Below are 15,439 nucleotides of genomic sequence, written 5' to 3'. Positions count from 1 at the left end.
ACTGGTTAGAGGACAACCTGTTAGAAGACAGTCAGCTACATTTTGAGGGATCGTTTCAATTATATGTCTCCAAAATTAAACATTAACAGCTCAAACACCACACGGAATCTGGGAATAATGTTAAATCACTGGTTAGAGGACAATTTTAGACAACAGCTAGCTACAATTTTAAAAGTGATGCATTTTACATTAAAAGTGGGTTGCCAACGACAATGTTAAAACACTTTTTGGTTAAATAATACTATTTCAATACAGAGCCTGGATTTTTCCCCTGATGTTTATCCACATGACACTTAAATCAACAGAACATCGTTAAAATACTCCTACTACAATGTTAAAACATTCTACATTGTGACATCATTAAAATCTTTCAACTACAATGTTAAAACATTCTACATTGTGACATCAGATCATTGATATCTGTAAAACGTGTCCTTCAACTATGTATTTTCTGATGTTTAATCAGAGATCTTTTATCAGAGTATCTCTTGTCACATTGATCACAGCTATGAGGTTTCTCTCCTGTGTGTGTCCGCTGGTGCATAGTCAGACTGCTAGATGTAACAAAACTCTTCCCACATTGATCACAGCTATAAGGTTTCTCTCCTGTGTGTCCCCTCTGGTGTGTTTTCAGGCTGCTAGATGTTCCATATCTCTTCCCACATTGATCACAGCTATAAGGCTTCTCTCCTGTGTGTGTTCTCTGGTGTGATTTTAAATGTTTTGATGAAACAAAACTCTTTCCACAGTCCGAGCAGTGGTAAGGTTTTTCTCCTGTGTGGATTCTCTGATGTATTTTAAGATCTGCTAAAAAGATGAATCTCTGCCCACAGTCAGAGCAGCAATGAGGTTTCTCTCCAGTGTGTATTCTCAGGTGTGCTATCAGGTTGCCTGAGTGAGAAAAATTCTTCCCACATTGATTACAGCTATAAGGCTTCTCTCCTGTGTGTGTTCTCTGGTGTGATGTTAAATTTCCTGAGATAACAAAACTCTTTCCACAGTGAGAGCAGTGGTAAGGTTTCTCACCAGTGTGTATTCTCTGGTGTATGGTCAGACAGCTAGATGTAACAAAACTCTTCCCACATTGATCACAGCTATAAGGCTTCTCTCCTGTGTGTGTTTTCTGGTGTATGGTCAGGTGGCTAGATGAGGTAAAACATTTCCCACACTGATAACAGCTGTAAGGTTTCTCTCCTGTGTGTGTTCTCTGGTGTGCTTTCAGGCTGCTTGTAACACTAAAACTCTTCCCACATTGATCACAACTATTAGGTTTCTCTCCTGTGTGGATTCTCAGATGTCTTTTAAGGTCAGCTGAAGAGGGGAATCTCTTCCCACAGTCAGAGCAGCGGTGAGGTTTCTTTCCTGTGGGTCTCCGCTGGTGTTTGAGGTGTTCTGATGTGGAGAGACTCTTCTCTGCCTCGTCAGCATCATGCTGTTGTTGAGGCTCCCCAGAGGATCCCCGATAGTCACATCCTTCTCCTGTGTGAACGACAAAGTCAGACAGATGGTTAAAGGCCCACAACAGCTGAAATACCCATTTACCTAGAAACCTGGTTAAACTATCATTATGACATCATGGATGAATTCTAGAATATACTATATAGCCTAGAAACCTGGTTAAACTATCATTATGACATCATGGATGAATTCTAGAATATACTATATAGCCTAGAAACCAGGTTAAACTATCATTATGACATCATGGATGAATTCTATTTTCAGCTAAAAGGTGATGCCCAGGATGTTGAACAACAATTGATGTCTGTTTAAATGTTTAAATGCTTTTACAAACTTAATTGACTATTGTCTTAAGACAGTCAAGTGATCAAAAATAGCCATATTTGTCGCAGCTGGCCGTGACCGGGAGGTCCATGGGGCGATGCACAATTGGCCTAGCGTCGTCCGGGTTAGGGAGGGTTTGGCCGGTAGGGATATCCTTGTCTCATCGCGCACCAGCGACTCCTGTGGTGGGCCGGGCGCAGTGCACGCTAACCAAGGTTGCCAGGTGCACAGTGTTTCCCCCGACACATTGGTGCAGCTGGCTTCCGGGTTGGATGTGCGCTGTGTTAAGAAACAGTGCGGCTTGGTTGGGTTGTGTATCGGAGGACGCATGACTTTCAACCTTCGTCTCTCGGGAGTTGTAGCTGAGACAAGATAGTAGCTACTAACAATTGGATACAACGAAATTGGGGTAAAATTCACAAAAAAAAGTTGAACACAGGTTGAAAATATCCTGATGAAAATAAATATCTTATAAATCACATTGGCTGCACATGCTAATGAGGAAACCACTAGTTATGGATGTAGTATATCTGCTAATGAGGAAACCACTAGTTATGGATGTAGGTAATGAAACCACTAGTTATGGATGTAGTATATCTAGTTAATGAGGAAACCACTAGTTATGGATGTAGTATATCTGGTAATGAGGAAACCACTAGTTATGGATGTAGTATATCTGGTAATGAGGAAACCACTAGTTATGGATGTAGTATATCTGGTAATGAGGAAACCACTAGTTATGGATGTAGTATATCTGGTAATGAGGAAACCACTAGTTATGGATGTAGTATATCTGGTAATGAGGAAACCACTAGTTATGGATGTAGTATATCTGGTAATGAGGAAACCACTAGTTATGGATGTAGTATATCTGGTAATGAGGAAACCACTAGTTATGGATGTAGTATATCTGCTAATGAGGAAACCACTAGTTATGGATGTAGTATATCTGCTAATGAGGAAACCACTAGTTATGGATGTAGTATATCTGGTAATGAGGAAACCACTAGTTATGGATGTAGTATATCTGGTAATGAGGAAACCACTAGTTATGGATGTAGTATATCTGGTAATGAGGAAACCACTAGTTATGGATGTAGTATATCTGGTAATGAGGAAACCACTAGTTATGGATGTAGTATATCTGGTAATGAGGAAACCACTAGTTATGGATGTAGTATATCTGGTAATGAGGAAACCACTAGTTATGGATGTAGTATATCTGGTAATGAGGAAACCACTAGTTATGGATGTAGTATATCTGGTAATGAGGAAACCACTAGTTATGGATGTAGTATATCTGGTAATGAGGAAACCACTAGTTATGGATGTAGTATATCTGGTAATGAGGAAACCACTAGTTATGGATGTAGTATATCTGGTAATGAGGAAACCACTAGTTATGAAACCACTAGTTATGGATGTAGTATATCTGGTAATGAGGAAACCACTAGTTATGGATGTAGTATATCTGTTAATGAGGAAACCACTAGTTATGGTATATCTGTTAATGAGGAAACCACTAGTTATGGATGTAGTATATCTGTTAATGAGGAAACCACTAGTTATGGATGTAGTATATCTGGTAATGAGGAAACCACTAGTTATGGATGTAGTATATCTGCTAATGAGGAAACCACTAGTTATGGATGTAGTATATCTGCTAATGAGGAAACCACTAGTTATGGATGTAGTATATCTGAAACCACTAGTTAATAGTATATCTGGTAATGAGGAAACCACTAGTTATGGATGTAGTATATCTATGAGGAAACCACTAGTTATGGATGTAATATATCTGCTAATGAGGAAACCACTAGTTATGGATGTAGTATATCTGGTAATGAGGAAACCACTAGTTATGGATGTAGTATATCTGGTAATGAGGAAACCACTAGTTATGGATGTAGTATATAATGAGGAAACCACTAGTTATGGATGTAGTATATCTGCTAATGAGGAAACCACTAGTTATGGATGTAGTATATCTGGTAATGAGGAAACCACTAGTTATGGATGTAGTATATCTAGTAATGAGGAAACCACTAGTTATGGATGTAGTATATCTGGTAATGAGGAAACCACTAGTTATGGATGTAGTATATCTGGTAATGAGGAAACCACTAGTTATGGATGTAGTATATCTGTTAATGAGAAACCACTAGTTATGGAAGTATATCTGGTAATGAGGAAACCACTAGTTATGGATGTAGTATATCTGCTAATGAGGAAACCACTAGTTATGGATGTAGTATATCTGCTAATGAGGAAACCACTAGTTATGGATGTAGTATATCTGCTAATGAGGAAACCACTAGTTATGGATGTAGTATATCTGGTAATGAGGAAACCACTAGTTATGGATGTAGTATATCTGGTAATGAGGAAACCACTAGTTATGGATGTAGTATATCTGGTAATAAGGAAACCACTAGTTATGGATGTAGTATATCTGTTAATGAGGAAACCACTAGTTATGGATGTAGTATATCTGGTAATAAGGAAACCACTAGTTATGGATGTAGTATATCTGGTAATGAGGAAACCACTAGTTATGTAATATATCTGCCTGGAGCAGAAATGGTGAGCGAAGATTTGAGTTTTTCACAATGTATTCTGAATGTTACTACACATTATCAGCTCAAGATCGTAGGCTGCAAAATTAGCCTCCATTTCCAGGTTGCTTATGAGAGCATTTAACTTTGGGATTATAATCGTAAGGCTCGTTATAATGTCCTGCAAAATATCATGTTTGTGTCATTGTCACAAATCAACCGCTTTGTCAGAACTAGAAGCACAAGCATTTCGCTACACTCGTATTAACATCTGCTAACCATGTGTATGTGACAAATAAAATTTGATTTATACTTTTAAAAAATACTTCAACCAGTAAAAATGCTCTTTGGCAACCAGCCTATCAATGAGTTAGCATTCAAGCTAATAAAAATCATTTAAAAAATAACTGCAGATTTCCCTTTTAACAACTGAGTTTATGTTTTCAGAAAGTACTTACTGGTGTTAATCAGCATCAAGAATAAAGTATTTTGCAAATATCACAACCAAATATACAAGATATTACCTTAGCGACTGTTTCAAGTATTAATCAAAACAAAAACAACAGTTGCCTATGACAACCGCAAAAAAAAAAAAAAAAATATTCAGAACTAATAACCGCGCTGTCAATCAAGTGAACACCGCTCGTCTCATTGGTGAGTAATGGTGGTTGACCTTCATGGGATAATTGGTGAGTAATGGTGGTTGACCTTCGTGGGATAATTGGTGAGTAATGGTGGTTGACCTTCATGGTATAATTGACATGTTGCATAGCCAATATGTAATGTAGAATGATGAAACAGGTTTGGTTGTCTTCTAGAGCGTCTGGGGGATTTGCACAGGAACCAAACTTGACCCGGGTTAAACAACGTTTTGCCGATTTACATTTCATAAATTGTTTTGTTGCAAGTTGAAAGAGTCTGGAATTAATGCAAAACACTGGATATAAAAACCAATTTTATCAAACAAAAGTACGCTACATTTTTATCTCTGGGACCCTCAGGATGACAAATCAGAGCAGCAACTGTCCAGACTTTGGGACAGTTTTTCCTGTAGAAGTTCAATAACAAAGATGTAACTGCTAAAAAAAACACAAAAAAAGCCACAATCAAATCAACCAACCAATCTGCAGTTGAAACAATAAAGCGTCATTCTGCCACTTATAAACGTTTATGATGTAACAATGATGTGATGATGTGATTCCACATTCCACCACTGTTTTGGTAATAAGATGATGGATGTGGCTGGAGAAATGTAACTACTCTAAAATTCCATCCACGATATCAACATTCTAGTTTTAACCACGTTTTGAGGCGACACAGTGTTGGTTTACATTTACATCGTTTCAACCAATCTGCAGTTCAACCAATAACAAAGCTGTAATTCCACCACTGTGTTGGTTTCCATACACCACAAACCCTTGACGTGCCTTATCTATATAAACTGGTTACCAAGGTAATTAGAATAGTAAAAAGTTGTCGTGGTATACGGTCTGATATACCATGGCTGTCAGCCAATCAGCATTCAGGGCGGGAACCACACAGTTTATAATCTTCAAAAATCAATGGCTATAAATAAATAATTTAAAAGCAACTGTAGATTTCCCTTTTAAAACCAAACATCAGTTCAACTGCAGAGTTTATGCCTCTGTTTTTAAGACAGTACTTACTAGTATTTTTCAGGCCCCGGTTTCCCAAAAGCTTTTCACGGCTAACTTCATCTGTAGAACCATGCCTAGACGCCTTAAGATAACTTTGGGAAACGGGGCCCAGATATCCAGTTTCCTCCTCCCCCTTTTTCGATGTAACAGTCATCTCCCCCTCCTCCTCTTTCACTCCATAAACTGCAGCCTCTTTCTCTTCCACCTCCTCTTCTTTATTAACTGTAACATCCACCTCCTCTTTCACTCTGAACGCGTCTTCTTCTTTCACTATAACAGCTTCACCCTCTACTTCTATTTTTACTGTAACAGCTTCTTCTTCCTCTTTTACCAGAGCTTCTTTCTCCGTCCAGCAGACCGCCTCTTCTTTAGCAGGAGGAGAGAAGCTTAGTGAACTCATGGTCAGAGATATTAGCTAGCTAGGCTAATGCTAACTTAACCAAGCCCACTAGCTGACTAATAACAACGCCGCAAATATCACATTAAAGTGGATAACTAACTAGACGACATAAGTGTGTTTAAAAAACTGTGTCTAATATACACTAAAGCGTCTAAAGAGCTTTATTGGTTCGGCTATTTGTCTAGCAAACTACGGAGGTGGCTGACGAACTGTTGCTGCTGTTGAAAGAAGCGTTCCGTCCACTACATTATACGTCACACCAGCAGCATCGGCCTAAAGTCCCACAATGCTTTTTTGCTGACTGGAGTAAAACGCAGTTGAGTAAAATATATATTATAGCGTGACGTGTAATCTACATTTACATTTAAGTCATTAGTGAACAGGACGCTTCGGTAGCAGACGCTCTTCTAGTGAACAGGACGCTTCTTCTTCAACAACAGCTAGTCAGCCACTTCGGTAGCTTGATGACGTAGCATGCAACTGACATTATACGGTCAAGACTGGAGTTAAGTCCTGAATTAGGTCTTAATTAAGTCTTCTTTTAACGTAGCTTGATGTTACTGACATTATACGGTCAAGACTGGAGTTAAGTCCTGAATTAGGTCTTAATTGTTTAACATGTTACTCATTAAGCAGACGCAGATCGACTTACATTAGCGTATGCATACATTTTCGTACTGGTCCCGCGCAGGTATCAAACCAACAACCCTGGCGTTGTGTGCGTCATGCTTTACCAACTGAGCTACACGAAACTATTATCACCTCATGTATCCTCATCTATTCGTAACGTACATATTCATATGTAGCTATAGGTCTGCATTAAACTATTCTAACAGTATATATTCATAATGTACATATTAACATGTAGCTACACGTCTGCATAGACGAAAGTATTGGCTGTAAGAAGTCAGAGAAAACATATTTGCTCATCTTTAAATGAATAAACAATGTAGTGAATATTTTTCTAAACTGCGTTACCCATTCCAGTCAGCTGACGGCGATATGCGACCTTCAGATGTTGACGTCATATCTAGTGGACCAACACGACACCGGAAGCTGTTTCAACAACACGGATACTGACTCATTCAACCACCTCTTTAGCCTTGTAGCCAACATACAACCGAAAACAAGCTCTTTCGACCATTTTTGTGAATGTTGGTCTCGGTGTTTTTAAACACAATCCTCTTTATTATCTACTATTTAACTTAAAGTAATTTGCTTGTTAAATGTACAAATGTGTTGATTATACTGAGTCAAGCACTAAGCTTATCGTTAATGCTAGCTAGCCCGACCATGAACTCACTGAACGACTACCCTCCTGTTAAAGAAGAGGAGGTCTGCTGGGCGGAGAAAGAAGCTCTGGGGCTGAACATTGTCCTGAAAGAAGAGAAGGATGTTACAGTAAAAGGAGAGGAAGAAGCTTTCAGAATGAAAGAGGAGGAAGAGGAGGCCATCAGTATCACATTGAAAGAAGAGAAGGATGCTACAGTGAAAGAAGAGACAGAACATTTTAGAGAGGAAGAGGGGATAGAGGCTGTCACAGTGGAAGAAGAAGAGGGGATAGAGGCTGTCACAGTGGAAGAAGAGGAAGTAGAAGTTTTCATAATGAAAAGGGAGGAAGAGGAGGCTGTCACCTTGAAAGAAGAAGAGGAGGATGTTTTGGGAGATGACGGAAAGGAAGAGGAGACTGAAGATCTGATTAACACCAGTGAGTACTGTCTTAAAAACATGACCAGAAACTCTGCAGTTGTTGAACTAATGTGTGGTTTTAAAGCCAAAGGGACATTGCACTGAAATGTGCACCTCACCAGAACCCCAAATATAAGCTTGTAAACAATGCAAATGTAAACAAACACTATTTGACTCAAAACGTGTTTAAAACCATCATTTTAATCTCATTGTTGGTCCTTGCATCCACAGCTCTGTCTATGAATTAGAGATGTTCCATTTGTTCAAACCCTCAGCTACTCTCCCCTATCTGATTATTAGGACAGTGGAGATATAAAACGTTTAAGTACCAATAAGGAGTACGGTATTTATGGCTCTACCTTTCTCACTCATTATTATTCATGATTCTTTGATGATTATCCCTATTCATGTTAGCGTCCATATTAATATACAAGTGTTCAGAAACATATTATATTCTTGTGTGACTCGTATGATACAATAAATTATTTACTGTTAATGTAAACGTTATACATCAATCACCCTTATCAATGTGATCGCCTCCCTGCACTCAGTAGTCCAATAGGATCCCTGATATAATGTAAACGTTATACATCACCCTCTCTCCCTGCACTCAGTCGTCCAATAGGATCCCTGATATAATGTAAACGTTATACATCACCATCTCTCCCCTCATGTTCATGAATAAGTAAGTATCTTTCATATTCTCAGAGCCCAACACCATTCATTTCTGTTGGGAACAACATCATCTGAAACACAACCAAAACAAACTGCAAATGTATCCAACAAGTTTGCTGAGTCACAAGCTTGATGTAGTCATTGTGTTCTAGGAATATGGGACCAAATACTTTAATACGCAGGGGAGTATAGAGCCACATTAAAGGGGAGATAAATAGGGGAGCCCACTGTTATTAAACTGTTATCTTAAACTGTTATCCCTGTCTAGATAAATACGTAGGGGAGTATAGAGCCACATTAAACTGTAATCTTCCCTGTCTAGATAAATACGTAGGGGAGTATAGAGCCACATTAAACTGTTATCTTCCCTGTCTAGATAAATACGTAGGGGAGTATAGAGCCACATTAAACTGTAATCTTCCCTGTCTAGATAAATACGTAGGGGAGTATAGAGCCACATTAAACTGTAATCTTCCCTGTCTAGATAAATACGTAGGGGAGTATAGAGCCACATTAAACTGTTATCTTCCCTGTCTAGATAAATACGTAGGGGAGTATAGAGCCACATTAAACTGTTATCTTCCCTGTCTAGATAAATACGTAGGGGAACACAGAGCCACATTAAACTGTTATCTTCCCTGTCTAGATAAATACGTAGGGGAGTATAGAGCCACATTAAACTGTTATCTTCCCTGTCTAGATAAATACGTAGGGTATAAATAGTTTAAGCAATAAATGACAACCTGATCAATAATACCACAGGAATGACAACCTGATCAATAATACCACAGGAATGACAACCTGATCAATAATACCACAGGAATGACAACCTGATCAACAATACCACAGGAATGACAACCTGATCAAATCAAATCAAATTTTATTTGTCACATACACATGGTTAGCAGATGTTAATGCGAGTGTAGCGAAATGCTTGTGCTTCTAGTTCCGACAATGCAGTGATAACCAACAAGTAATCTATCTAACAATTCCAAAACTACTGTCTTATACACAGTGTAAGGGGATAAGGAATATGTACATAAGGATATATGAATGAGTGATGGTACAGAGCAGCATACAGTAGATGGTATCGAGTACAGTATATACATATGAGATGAGTATGTAGACAAAGTAAACAAAGTGGCATAGTTAAAGTGGCTAGTGATACATGTATTACATAAGGATGCAGTCGATGATCTAGAGTACAGTATATACGTATGCATATGAGATGAATAATGTAGGGTAAGTAACATTATATAAGGTAGCATTGTTTAAAGTGGCTAGTGATATATTTACATCATTTCCCATCAATTCCCATTATTAAAGTGGCTGGAGTTGGGTCAGTGTCAATGACAGTGTGTTGGCAGCAGCCACTCAATGTTAGTGGTGGCTGTTTAACAGTCTGATGGCATTGAGATAGAAGCTGTTTTTCAGTCTCTCGGTCCCAGCTTTGATGCACCTGTACTGACCTCGCCTTCTGGATGATAGCGGGGTGAACAGGCAGTGGTTCGGGTGGTTGATGTCCTTGATGATCTTTATGGCCTTCCTGTAACATCGGGTGGTGTAGGTGTCCTGGAGGGCAGGTAGTTTGCCCCCGGTGATGCGTTGTGCAGACCTCACTACCCTCTGGAGAGCCTTACGGTTGAGGGCGGAGCAGTTGCCGTACCAGGCAGTGATACAGCCCGCCAGGATGCTCTCAATTGTGCATCTGTAGAAGTTTGTGAGTGCTTTTGGTGACAAGCCGAATTTCTTCAGCCTCCTGAGGTTGAAGAGGCGCTGCTGCGCCTTCTTCACGACGCTGTCAGTGTGAGTGGACCAATTCAGTTTGTCTGTGATGTGTATGCCGAGGAACTTAAAACTTGAAACCCTCTCCACTACTGTTCCATCGATGTGGATAGGGGGGTGTTCCCTCTGCTGTTTCCTGAAGTCCACAATCATCTCCTTAGTTTTGTTGACGTTGAGTGTGAGGTTATTTTCCTGACACCACACTCCGAGGGCCCTCACCTCCTCCCTGTAGGCCGTCTCGTCGTTGTTGGTAATCAAGCCTACCACTGTTGTGTCGTCCGCAAACTTGATGATTGAGTTGAGGCGTGCGTGGCCACGCAGTCGTGGGTGAACAGGGAGTACAGGAGAGGGCTCAGAACGCACCCTTGTGGGGCCCCGTGTTGAGGATCAGCGGGAGGAGATGTTGTTGCCTACCCTCACCACCTGGGGGCGGCCCGTCAGGAAGTCCAGTACCCAGTTGCACAGGGCGGGGTCGAGACCCAGGGTCTCGAGCTTGATGACGAGCTTGGAGGGTACTATGGTGTTGAATGCCGAGCTGTAGTCGATGAACAGCATTCTCACATAGGTATTCCTCTTGTCCAGGTGGGTTAGGGCAGTGTGCAGTGTGGTTGAGATTGCGTCGTCTGTGGACCTATTTGGGCGGTAAGCAAATTGGAGTGGGTCTAGGGTGTCAGGTAGGGTGGAGGTGATATGGTCCTTGACTAGTCTCTCAAAGCACTTCATGATGACGGAAGTGAGTGCTACGGGCGGTAGTCGTTTAGCTCAGTTACCTTAGCTTTCTTGGGAACAGGAACAATGGTGGCCCTCTTGAAGCATGTGGGAACAGCAGACTGGTATAGGGATTGATTGAATATGTCCGTAAACACACCGGCCAGCTGGTCTGCGCATGCTCTGAGGGCGCGGCTGGGGATGCCGTCTGGGCCTGCAGCCTTGCGAGGGTTAACACGTTTAAATGTCTTACTCACCTCGGCTGCAGTGAAGGAGAGACCGCATGTTTTCGTTGCAGGCCGTGTCAGTGGCACTGTATTGTCCTCAAAGCGGGCAAAAAAGTTATTTAGTCTGCCTGGGAGCAAGACATCCTGGTCCGTGACTGGGCTGGGTTTCTTCTTGTAGTCCGTGATTGACTGTAGACCCTGCCACATGCCTCTTGTGTCTGAGCCATTGAATTGAGATTCCACTTTGTCTCTGTACTGACGCTTAGCTTGTTTAATAGCCTTGCGGAGGGAATAGCTGCATTGTTTATATTCGGACATGTTACCAGACACCTTGCCCTGATTAAAAGCAGTGGTTCGCGCTTTCAGTTTCACGCGAATGCTGCCATCAATCCACGGTTTCTGGTTTGGGAATGTTTTTATCGTTGCTATGGGAACGACATCTTCGACGCACGTTCTAATGAACTCGCACACCGAATCAGCGTATTCGTCAATACGAAACATGTCCCAGTCCACGTGATGGAAGCAGTCTTGGAGTGTGGAGTCAGCTTGGTCTGACCAGCGTTGGACAGACCTCAGCGTGGGAGCCTCTTGTTTTAGTTTCTGCCTGTAGGCAGGGATCAGCAAAATGGAGTCGTGGTCAGCTTTTCCGAAAGGGGGGGATCAATAATACCACAGGTATGACAACCTGATCAATAATACCACAGGTATGACAACCTGATCAATAATACCACAGGAATGACAACCTGATCAATAATACCACAGGTATGACAACCTGATCAATAATACCACAGGTATGACAACCTGATCAATAATACCACAGGTATGACAACCTGATCAATAATACCACAGGAATGACAACCTGATCAATAATACCACAGGTATGACAACCTGATCAATAATACCACAGGTATGACAACCTGATCAATAATACCACAGGTATGACAACCTGATCAATAATACCACAGGCATGACAACCTGATCTACATGAATGCAGCTTCCACTTCATTAAAGCCGTTACCCAATCACAGGGATGGATAACTTTGAAAAGAGGAGGGCAGATTACCGGTAGGAGTTACCCAATCACAGGGATGGATAACTCTGAAAAGAGGAGGGCAGATTACTGGTAGGAGTTACCCAATCACAGGGATGGATAACTCTGGAAAGAGGAGGGCAGATTACTGGTAGGAGTTACCCAATCACAGGGATGGATAACTCTGGAAAGAGGAGGGCAGATTACTGGTAAGAGTTACCCAATCACAGGGATGGATAATTCTGGAAAGAGGAGGGCAGATTACTGGTAGGTGTTACCCAATCACAGGGATGGATAACTCTGGAAAGAGGAGGGCAGATTACTGGTAAGAGTTACCCAATCACAGGGATGGATAATTCTGGAAAGAGGAGGGCAGATTACTGGTAGGAGTTACCCAATCACAGGGATGGATAACTCTGGAAAGAGGAGGGCAGATTACTGGTAGGAGTTACCCAATCACAGGGATGGATAACTCTGGAAAGAGGAGGGCAGATTACTGGTAAGAGTTACCCAATCACAGGGATGGATAACTCTGGAAAGAGGAGGGCAGATTACTGGTAGGAGTTACCCAATCACAGGGATGGATAACTCTGGAAAGAGGAGGGCAGATTACTGGTAGGAGTTACCCAATCACAGGGATGGATAACTCTGGAAAGAGGAGGGCAGATTACTGGTAAGAGTTACCCAATCATAGGGATAAAATGCAAATTAATTACTTACAAATCATAATGTGATTTTCTGGATTTTTGTTTTAGATTCCGTCTCTCACAGTTGAAGTGTACCTATGATAAAAAAAAATACAGACCTCTACATGCTTTGTAAGTAGGAAAACCTGCAAAATCGGCAGTGTATGAAATACTTGTTCTCCCCACTGTATATATCATTATTTATCATTATATATCATTAAACTAAACCTAACTAGTCTAAACCTGATAGTATAACAATAGTAGTAATTATAATGTATTATATACAACACTTTTCATTACAAAGACCATCTCAAACTGCCAAAACTAACAAAACACATGTAGAGATCTGGCAGGTCTTGGTGATGGTCTTCCACAGATTCAGGTGATGTGTTGTTCAGTCAGGCAGTTCAGAAAGGCTGGGCAGTAGTTTAAAAGGAGGGGGCAGCGATGTCACAGAGGGAGCAGCGATGTCACAGGAGGAAGCAGCGATGTCACAGGAGGAAGCAGCGATGTCACAGAGGGGGCAGCGATGTCAGTTACTCAGACCGGAGCTCTTCACCAGGCTCCTCCTCTAACATGGAGCCAGTTTTATCATGTAGAAGTTTTATTCAGGTCTCTATTAAGTATTTAACTAAATAATCTGTTTGTCTTTGGCAGGAGAGAGACCAGACTCTCACTCTGACAGCGGAAAGAGTCCTTCAGGGGAAACAGACCCAGAGACGCCCAAACCAGTGAGACGACACCACTGCTCCCAATGTGAAAAGAGATTTTCCAAATCAGGGGACCTAAAACGGCATGAGAGGACACACACAGGGGAGAAGCCTTTCCAATGTTCCCAGTGTGGAAAGTGTTTTAACCGCTTAAGCAACCTGAAGGCGCATGAGAGGACACACACACATTATTTCCAATGTTCCCACTGTGGGAAGCGTTTTGCCTGCTTAAGCAGGCTGAAGAGGCATGAGAGGACACACACAGGGGAAAATCCTTTCCAATGTTCCCAGTGTGGGAAGTGTTTTACCCGCTTAAAGTGCCTGACGACGCATGAGAGGATACACACAGGGGAAAAGCCTTTCCAATGTTCCCAGTGTGGAAAGCATTTTACCCGCTTAAGGAGCCTGGAGGAGCATGAGAGGATACACACAGGGGAAAATCCTTTCCAATGTTCCCAGCCTGCATGAGAGGACACACAGGGGAAAAGCCTTTCCAAAGCATTTTACCCGCTTAAGGAGCCTGAAGAAGCATGAAAAGATACACACAGGGGGAAATCCCTACCACTGCTCCCTGTGTGGAAAGAGTTTTACCAACTTAAGACATCTGAATAAGCATACATCTACCAGTGCTCTCATTGTGGAAAGACATTTTCCCAGTCAGAGGACCTGAAATCACATGGGAGAATAGAGAGGCTGTGTTCTGACTTATGTTTTTGACCTGAGACTTTAGGTTTTTGTTTATGCCAAATGAAATCATATTGTTAACATGAAATCATTAACAAAATAGACCTACTCTTTTCAAGTTTTCATCTGGAGATGATAAACCCTATACATGATAAATACTTTACAATGGATGAACTTTCATCCATTGCATACGAGTATAAACCCTCTAATATTGTTCATTATATTTTTGGGGATACTGCTAAATGTTAATTATTATATAGATGAATGGAGTTTTGGATTTCTTGATTCTAACCTTAAACCTCTTGAATGTGATGTGATCTGGCTTTTCGCTAAATTAATTTGATTTGAATACATGATTTAGGTATTGCACCATGTACATTATGGAATAGATTAATAGAATGAGCATTTCTTCATTTTGAACATTGAAACCTCTTGAATTTAGTCGTTTTGTTTCATTGAGTTAATATGTTTACTAGTCGTCAAGATAAAGGACGATGAAAATGTGATGGCGTTTTTATAACAAGATGGACAAGTTGTTGACATGAAAAACATGAATGTTCCCACCAATTCCACTATGTAGAAGCAGTATAGAGATGTTTATTTTGATATTATCTGTTGACTGAATGAATCAGAATTTGCATCGAATACAGATGTGAAGTTTATTTTAAATTCTCACCAATCGATCAACAAAAAAGTGTCTTTGTCTCAATATAATATTGAACTTTTGAAAGAAATGAAAAATAAAAGGAGAATAAGGCTCCATGGTAGCTAATACAGTAGAGTAGAATAAGGCTCCATGGTAGCTAATACAGTAGAATAGAATAAGGCTCCATGGTAGCTAATACATTAT

At 40.8% G+C, this 15,439-nt stretch overlaps 2 protein-coding genes across 2 annotated transcripts in view; one reads left to right on the top strand and one right to left on the bottom strand.

The window, feature by feature from the left end:
• Positions 1-436: 436 nt before the first annotated feature.
• Positions 437-6,664, bottom strand: LOC135570934 (zinc finger protein 501-like). The gene is made up of 2 exons (XM_065016752.1): positions 6,005-6,664; positions 437-1,479 (listed from the first exon to the last, which is right to left on the bottom strand). The coding sequence occupies exons 1-2, from the start codon at positions 6,393-6,395 to the stop codon at positions 437-439; spliced, it is 1,434 nt and encodes a 477-aa protein (XP_064872824.1). The 5' UTR covers positions 6,396-6,664.
• A 336-nt stretch (positions 6,665-7,000) lies between these two features.
• Positions 7,001-15,439, top strand: part of LOC135570932 (zinc finger protein 883-like) — a 31,161-nt gene continuing 22,722 nt past the window's right edge. Inside the window, exons 1-2 of the mRNA XM_065016749.1 lie at positions 7,001-8,103; positions 13,853-14,299. Coding sequence (XP_064872821.1) covers positions 7,671-8,103; positions 13,853-14,299 — 880 coding nt within the window. The 5' untranslated portion in view covers positions 7,001-7,670. The remainder of the gene's footprint in view (positions 8,104-13,852; positions 14,300-15,439) is intronic.

The sequence above is a fragment of the Oncorhynchus nerka genome, unplaced genomic scaffold (genome assembly GCF_034236695.1).
Source record: "Oncorhynchus nerka isolate Pitt River unplaced genomic scaffold, Oner_Uvic_2.0 unplaced_scaffold_889, whole genome shotgun sequence".
NCBI lineage: Eukaryota > Metazoa > Chordata > Actinopteri > Salmoniformes > Salmonidae > Oncorhynchus > Oncorhynchus nerka.
The sequence above is the reverse complement of the archived record's forward strand: the minus strand, read 5'-3'. Positions and strand labels throughout refer to the sequence as shown.

Excerpts from the sequence above, each read along its gene's own strand:
- LOC135570934 (XM_065016752.1), bottom strand. The coding sequence starts at position 6,395 with ATGAGTTCACTAAGCTTCTCTCCTCCTGCTAAAGAAGAGGCGGTCTGC. Across the intron at positions 1,480-6,004 it reads CCGGGGCCTGAAAAATACTA|GAGAAGGATGTGACTATCGG; the intron begins GTAAGTACTGTC and ends TCGTTCACACAG.